Genomic DNA, 7,630 nt, shown 5'->3' on the forward strand with positions numbered 1-7,630 from the left:
TACAAAGAGTTGAACTATATCGTATTTACTCTTAGAATTTAAATGTTTTTGTAAATTAGATGCAGGTGAGAGAGCACTGTGGTTTTTATGTGGTTCAGCTGTCACATAGGAAAAACAATTTGTTTTTTTTTAGTTCGTAAAAACAAAGTTTGCTTTATGTTCAAAATTATGATAAAAGGCAGAGGAATTGCTGAATTTCACCAAACTATAGTGAGTCGGCATTAAAGAAAGTAGAGCCGTGTAAAACTTCATGGGTTACTTCCCCTTGCCGACGATAAATCTGTATTCTAAACAACTATAAAGTTTACAGTTTCTAAGATCAATTTTGTTTCTATATTTAGAAAAAAATCGTTTGTTAATGATTTATGTAGTACCAACTTGTTTTCCAAAACAGGATAGGTAAAGGTTAAGGACATGTCATTAAGACTTGGTTGTAGCTTTAATGGTCATTTTGACAACAGAAAGAAGTAGGCTATAGATTCCAGCAACGTCACAACTGTAATTATGACAGTTTTGCACCCCGTAGGAAGGCTGGAGAAAACTGTACGAAAGTGCTGCTGACAATGGGTTTTCCACTTGGCTTTGTGGGCAGGCAAGGCCAGAAAAGGAAAATAAAAGTAGTTTTCATTGATTAATATGTTTGCCAGTAAAAAAAAATACGTTTTTCCTGCCACTAAATTACACAGCCGAAGCTGCCATGTGTTTCAAGTTATATAGGTGAAGTTGGCATTTTGAAATACCATTACAGTGGGTGTCTTCAGTTACAGTTTTAAAGAAAGACACATTTGTAATGTCTGAGTCTTTAAGTAACTAAGTATACTGTGAAGGTAAGACATTTGATTAGGATGGGTGGCGGTCTTCCTGCTGTTTGAAGAGTTCCTGTAGCCTGAGTAAGTGCTTCCTGGTGCCCTGTCTCCTGACAGGATAGAACGAGATAGACAGTCACTGTCAGATGCCACTGTCGAGCCGCAGCCGGCTCAGTGGTCCTTGTGCGAAGGGGAAGGTAGTTTTTCAGCGTTTCTTCATCAGATGTAAACTCTTCTGCAGCAGTCTGATCTCTTTTGTGAGCTGTTTATGTACTTGGGTTTTTAAAAGGGGGAGTAGGTTTTCAGACTGCCCTTTTTTCAGTTTCAGAGATGTTGAAATCCCAGGAGATTTCAGGTATGGATGAATTTAAAGAGAAGAAAAATATTGCACTTCACAAATTTTGTATCTTGGGTAACAGAAGCAAAGATTTAATGTCAAATTCCTATAGATTGCTTGTACGAGTCAGGCACCTTTTGAGTGAATTATAAGTTGAAATTTTATTGTATTGATCTTCATGTATAAGACTGACTCAATACTCAGATTAATTCACAAAAGATCTCCTGGCATCCTTTGTTATAGATTATTATTATTATCCCCTGAGGTAAAATCTATACTAGTTTTTCCTTTTGCCTGACAGTAGTGTAACTTTAACCTGAAGAAATTTTCACACCCTCTTGTTTTCTAATGTACAAAATAGGAAGTGTCTGCTTTCTGTACCTTTCCAGGCTCTTATTGGAAGCCAGGCAGCCCCACAGTAGAATAGAACCAGAACCCTGAGCAGGCACTTCGCTCAGTTTGCCCCAGGCAAGTTAATGAAGTTTTCTGAGGCCTGTTTCCTCTTTTATAAAATGGAGAAGATATTAATAGTGCCTGGCTCACAGGGTGCCCTGAAATGAGAGGGGAGAATGTGTGGGCATACCTGTGATAAAGCTTCCATGGTGGCTCGGAACAGCCATCCTGTGTTCCCAGCTTTAGGCCCTTGATGCCAGGACCCCCTGTGCCTGGCACAGAGGATTCAGAGGCAGGCTCATGTCCCCCAGTCTTGGTAATGTTTTCATTGACCACATACATAGGTCATTTGACACTCAGGGGCGCAAGCTATGATACTCTATAAGGCAAGTTTAAAGGAGTAGATTTTCCCCGAAGTTCTAATAGGTGAGGTCTTTTTCTGTAGTGCAATACGCCTTTCCATTTCGCCACCATTCAGTTCCTCCTGATAGGTTAACAAGTCACTAACACCCCACATGCCATAACAAACAGCAATTTCAAGAAAGCTTGAGGAAGAAATTGGATTCTTTCGTGAGTCCTGTCTGGGTTCTTCTCTTGCTGGGCTTTTGCCATTCTGACCTACATTATTCAAGCCAGGCTCACAAAGTTCCACTTGGGGCCCCTGATCTGCAGGTTCTTCGTTGGACCCCCTTTCAGCTATGAGTCCTTGTTCGTTCTTCCCCCAGATTCAAATTACGTAAACCCTCAATAGCAGGCAGAGGAGGAGTGGAGGTGAAAGGAGATGCTGATTTTTCTTTTCTTTTCTTTTTTTTGAGTTGGAGTCTCCCTCTGTTGCCAGGCTGGAGTGCAGTGGCATGATCTCGGCTCACTGCAACCTCCACCTCCCAGGTGATTCTCCTGCCTTAGTAGCTGGGATTACAGTAGCACACCACCATGCCCAGCTAATTTTTGTATTTTTAGTAGAGATGGGGTTTCACCATCTTTGCCAGGATGGTTTTGGTCTCTGGACCTTGTGATTCGCCTGCCTTAGCCCCTAAAGTGCTAAGGCATGAGCCACGCCCTGCCTAGGTGCTGATTTTTCTGTGTCACATTCTTAGGTCATGAAGAAGTACATGCCTCCGGGCAAAATGAGAGTGAAAGCCTGCTTGGGCGCCATGGCTCACCTGTAACCCCAGCACTTTAGGGGCTAAGGCAGGCATATTGCTAAAGCACAGGAGTTCACGACCAGCCTGGGCCACATGGCAAAACCCTGTCTCTACAAAAAATACAAAAATTAGCCAGGCGTGTACCTGTAGCCCCAGCTACTCAAGAGGCTGGGGGTGGGAGGATGACTTGAACCCCGGAGGTCAAGGCTGAAGTGAGCTGTGATTACACCACTGTACCAGCCTGGGCAACAGAGCAAAACACTGTCTACCCCACCCCCTCAGCCCCCCCCACCCCCGCCAAAAAAAAAAATGCATAGGAGAAGATGTTACCCGTAATGTATCTCTTTGACCAGGAAAACAAAAACGAGTGGGAGATGGTGGCAAGGAAGCTGTGGCTGTGTGTGTCTTTACGTTCTCTCTGGAACAGCTCAGCTGTGCCCTGTTTTACTGTCCTACTTCGGCCCTACTTCAAGACTTTCTTTTGTGAAGAAATCAGTTATCGTCACCACTTGTTGTCTCCTAAGTATCAGTAAAGTCTGCTATGGGGAATGAACCACCGTCAGGCCTCTGGAAGGGATGGAGCGGTGGGAGCCTGACTGTGACCAGCTGCACAGGACCAGCTTACCAGTTCCCTGCCTGAGCTCCTGCAGGCTTTGCCGAACACACTTACTAGTCGTTTTTGGAAACTGACGTTTAGAACTTGGTCCTTGACATCAGTCCTTTAGGGAGAGAACCACATCTTACTGTAATTGAAGAGTGGCACGGTGTCCTTGAGTATACTTCTAAAATGTTTTCTAAGGCTCTACACTAAATAGTCGAAGATTGAAGTATTTCAAGACCTCCTTAAAATGAAGCATATCTAACTTCAGGGTTAATTTCTCAGATATATGTAGGAAAAAATATATTCATAAAATCTGGAAATTTGCCATGAATGTTGTTACCCCCTCCCCCACCACCACACAGATAAATCTGTGTGACCACAAATGCCCCCAGTCTGCAGGCACTCTCCAAACAGCAGCATCAATAGTGACTGTAAATTCTTGTTTCCTGTCTAACAAAGTTAACCGCACAGCTTCCCTTTCAGCCTTTGCATGAAATAGCCGTGACTATTTACTTAAGTCCTGGTTGGAAATAAGAGCCCATTGCCTAAATTATGTCAGCACAAACACCTTAATGTGACATCCAACATTAATGAGTCAGTTACAGGGAACTTCCCTAGAAGGATGGAAAAGATCACAACTCATTTGCATGTTCTGGGAGCCTTCATTCAATCTCACAGTATTGGAAAGTGAACAGCCTTTGCGGGGTGGGGGGTGTGTGTGTGACACTTTACATGTGTGTGCTGGGCCACCAGTTCCTCCTCCCTGCTCCTCCACTACCGCGTGACCTTTCCTCCTCTCCTCATTCACAGTGCTTCTGTCTTAAAATCTTTGCTGCTTTGTAGAAGCAGAGGGAGAGCAGGGCAGGTGAAATGCCTGCCTTCTGGAACTCTGTGGAGACAGGCGGAGTCACATTCACCTGTGGACGGTGCTGGGCCCCAAAGGTGGTTGGATGGCATTGACAGTGTGCCTGCAGCTTGCATCCCCGCCAGGGCCTCCACACTCAGTGCCTCCTAAAGTCCCCGTGGGAATATCCGGAAGGCGATGGAGCTGGGACGTAAACCCACGTCTCTATTCCAGAACTCATGCTTTTTTCCTCTTTTTAGAAGAGGAAAACTTTTAAGTAGTTTTTTTTTTTTTAAGTCTCTTTTTCTTCTTCCTAACTGGTTGTAAAACAGATGTTTGGGCTTCACAGGAAAATAGGGACAAGATGATTTTCTGTCCTGGATTTCACAGTGGTGCCTGTGTGTACTTCAGAGCTGAATATGCACATACTGTGGGCACACACTGACTTTCTGAAGGAGGTGATCTAAGGGACTGGGGACCACTGCCCTGAGCCCCAGTTGCCTCATCTGTGGAGTGAGTGCTGCTACTCAGCCTGGGATTGTTCTGTGGCTCTGGCCTGTCAGTCTCTGTGCAGGGTTAGACCTCGCTGATGCAGTCCAGTAGCTCCTGTCAGTGTGGGGAATCCCGATGCTACTTCCGGTGATTTATTTTCCCGTGCTCTTGTGTCACCCCGGGCTGTAGATGTGCCCATTCTGTAACAGCAGGACATTGGTTTTTCATTTACGAGGTCATTCATTCTGAATGAACGGTAATTGAGGTGATTTTGAACTTCTTAGATTGCAGAAGTGGCAGGAAGGGGAAACAAGACCTTTATCTGAACACGACAGGAGCCTTTTCCCCAGGAAGGAATGATACTTCCTTGTAGTCACCTGTTTGGGTAATTGTAAATAGCTTCATAAGTTATTAATAAAAGTACAAGAATGACTAGTTTGTCCTGACTTGTTTGTGTGTGATACATGAAGTGGAATTCATACAGTACAGGCACTTTCAAAATTTAAATTTTAAAGGTTTAAGTATATATGATCGTACATAGTGTGTTTCAGTTTTGGAAGTGATTTGTTGTTATTGACATTCTAATCCTCCTCATTTCACTCTTTTTAGGGAATACCTTGGCAAACAGCTCCAATCCGAGCAGCCGCAGACCGCTGCCGCCCGAAGCTGAACCTGCCCTTTGGCCCTGCCCTCACCTCCGCCTCCCACAGGAGTGGGAGCACTGGTGTTTAGAGCCACCAGTGAATACTATTTGACTTTACTTGTAATTTCCTCTGTTACGTGGCTTTTCCCAATGCTGATTTCCTGTAAACAAACAAACAAAAAAGTGTTTGCCTGTTAAGTTGTATAAAAGTAGGTGATTCTGTGTCTAAGGAAAGTATTACCGTTACATATACTGCCTTCAAGTTCTGTATTTATGTTCTCTCGAAATAAAAATAGTTATTAAAGGGTTCTCGCTCCAAACATGGCCTCTCTTTTTACTTTGACTTTGAACAAAAGTCAGTTACCTGTTGTCCCTTTTCAAACCAAATTGGGAGAATTGTTGCAAAGTAGTGAATGGCAAATACGTGTTTTGAAATCTGTCAGTCTATCAACCTATGTCTCTATCATCCATCCCTCTGTTCATCTGTCTGTGTAGCTCTGTGTCCACACACACACTCTCACACTCTGCCGCTATTACTTAGTGGTAGCAGAGCTTTAAAATCGTAGTTTTTAACATGACACTGTGGTTCAAAAGATTTGCTTTTGCAGTTAGGTGAAAAGTTTTATTATTAGATTCGTTTATTTTCAGTACTTTTTCCCTGGTTTTTAGTGCCTTAAGTTTGTTTTGTCTTAATACATTTTGGGTTAAGCGTTGCTAGTAGATACTTGATTCCCTTCCCTTTTATTTCTAGAACTACAGCCCTTTAGCGGGACGGGACGTATGCGGCGCGCAGGCTCCCTGTGAAGCTTTTGTTTTTTAACCCCATCGGCTGATCTCTCATTTTTCATTCATTTTCATGTTAGTTTCACTTCTTATGCCTAGCAGTTCTATGAATATTGAGTAAATGTGGCAAGGCTAATAAAGCATTTATTCTAGTAAATTTTTTCTCCTATGGAATGACACTCATAGAATCCATCTCCTGCTTAAGAATCAAAGATGGTTTCATTTTCAACATAGAAATCCTGTGGGAGAAGTTAGTTAAAATGATGGATAAATTAGTCTGTGGTTCATATGACTCGGATGATTTTCCTTAAAGGGTTTCATATTTGCCAGAATAGAGGTAGTCTGGTGAAACCAGTTTTTTCTTTTACTACAAGTTTAAAAATTTTTAAATTGCTTATACATATTTCTTTTTACTTTTGGAAACAAAAATCATTAAATAGAGCTTCTTTCATAATTACAGATCCTACATTAGCAAAAGATCAGTTTTCATGTTAATATGTTAATGCTCTGTAAAATTATTAGGATTTTAAGGTATTCAATTTCTAGAAGTCGTAGTAACCAGAGACACAGCCATCTTCCGAATTTCCTAAGAACACTGATGGTTTCGTGTCATCGTTTCCCATTTAAGTTTCGTTTTGCGCAACGCTGTAGTTCTGAAGTGGAAATCAGTGACAGACATTCTTGTGGAAATTATTAGAGCTTTAGTTCCTAAGAAATGCTTTTAGACATGGTAAGTAATAGTCCCATGTAATCACGCTTTAATGATCTCATATATTAACTACCTCAAGGCACCTCTTTTCCTCCTTAACCTTTACCCTCAGCGTATAGAGCCTATGACAATTAGGAAAGCAGTCGCTCGTTTTTCCCTATGGATGCTTTAAATACTCAGTCCTTAAACTAACACCACCTACATGTTCACTTAAACTGCAGACACCTAATGGAGTAGACTTACGAATATGACAAACCAAATTTTAGAAATTGCTTATAAATTTAATACAGGTAACTCTAGGGAGATAGGTAGTAAAAATGCTGTTAAGCATTTTTTTTTTTTTTTTTTTTTGAGACCATTTTCGCTCTTGTTATCCAGCCTGCAGTGCAGTGGTGCAATCTCAGCTCACTGCAACCTCCGCCTCCCGGGTTCAGGCGATTCTCCTGCCTCAGCCTCCCGAGTACCTGGGACTACAGGCGTGTGCCGTCACGCCCAGCTAAATTTTGTATTTTTTAGTAGAGACAGGGTTTCACCACGTTGGCCAGGGTGGTCTCGATCTCTTGACCTTGTGATCCACCCGCCTTGGCCTCCCAAAGTGTGGGGATTACTGGCATGAGCCACCGCACCCTGACTTAAGCATTTTTAAGCATCCTTAAAACAGCCTAAACAAAGAGCCCGGTTATTGTAAAATGTGTTATTACACCTGTATAAACAGTTAACACACTGTGATCAGTATGATAGGATTGGTGAACTTTGTTTTCTCTGTACTTATGTTTACATTTTCCTTGGTCTCATATGTCCTCACCTAAGCACGACCAGGCAGACTGGGCATTTCAGGGCAGCCACAGTTAATGGAGTAGAGCTGTTATGGATCACA

General features: G+C 42.5%; 1 protein-coding gene across 6 annotated transcripts in view; it reads left to right on the forward strand.

Moving 5' to 3' along the window:
* Positions 1-5,581, forward strand: part of ATP6V1H (ATPase H+ transporting V1 subunit H) — a 100,258-nt gene extending 94,677 nt beyond the window's left edge. For all 6 annotated transcript variants that reach the window (XM_002758895.7, XM_003734936.6, XM_035277162.3 and 3 more), the window contains one exon: positions 5,228-5,581. In XM_002758895.7, coding sequence (XP_002758941.1) covers positions 5,228-5,288 — 61 coding nt within the window. In that variant the 3' untranslated portion in view covers positions 5,289-5,581. The remainder of the gene's footprint in view (positions 1-5,227) is intronic.
* Positions 5,582-7,630: the final 2,049 nt, after the last annotated feature.

Source organism: Callithrix jacchus, chromosome 16, assembly GCF_049354715.1.
Source record: "Callithrix jacchus isolate 240 chromosome 16, calJac240_pri, whole genome shotgun sequence".
Lineage (NCBI taxonomy): Eukaryota > Metazoa > Chordata > Mammalia > Primates > Cebidae > Callithrix > Callithrix jacchus.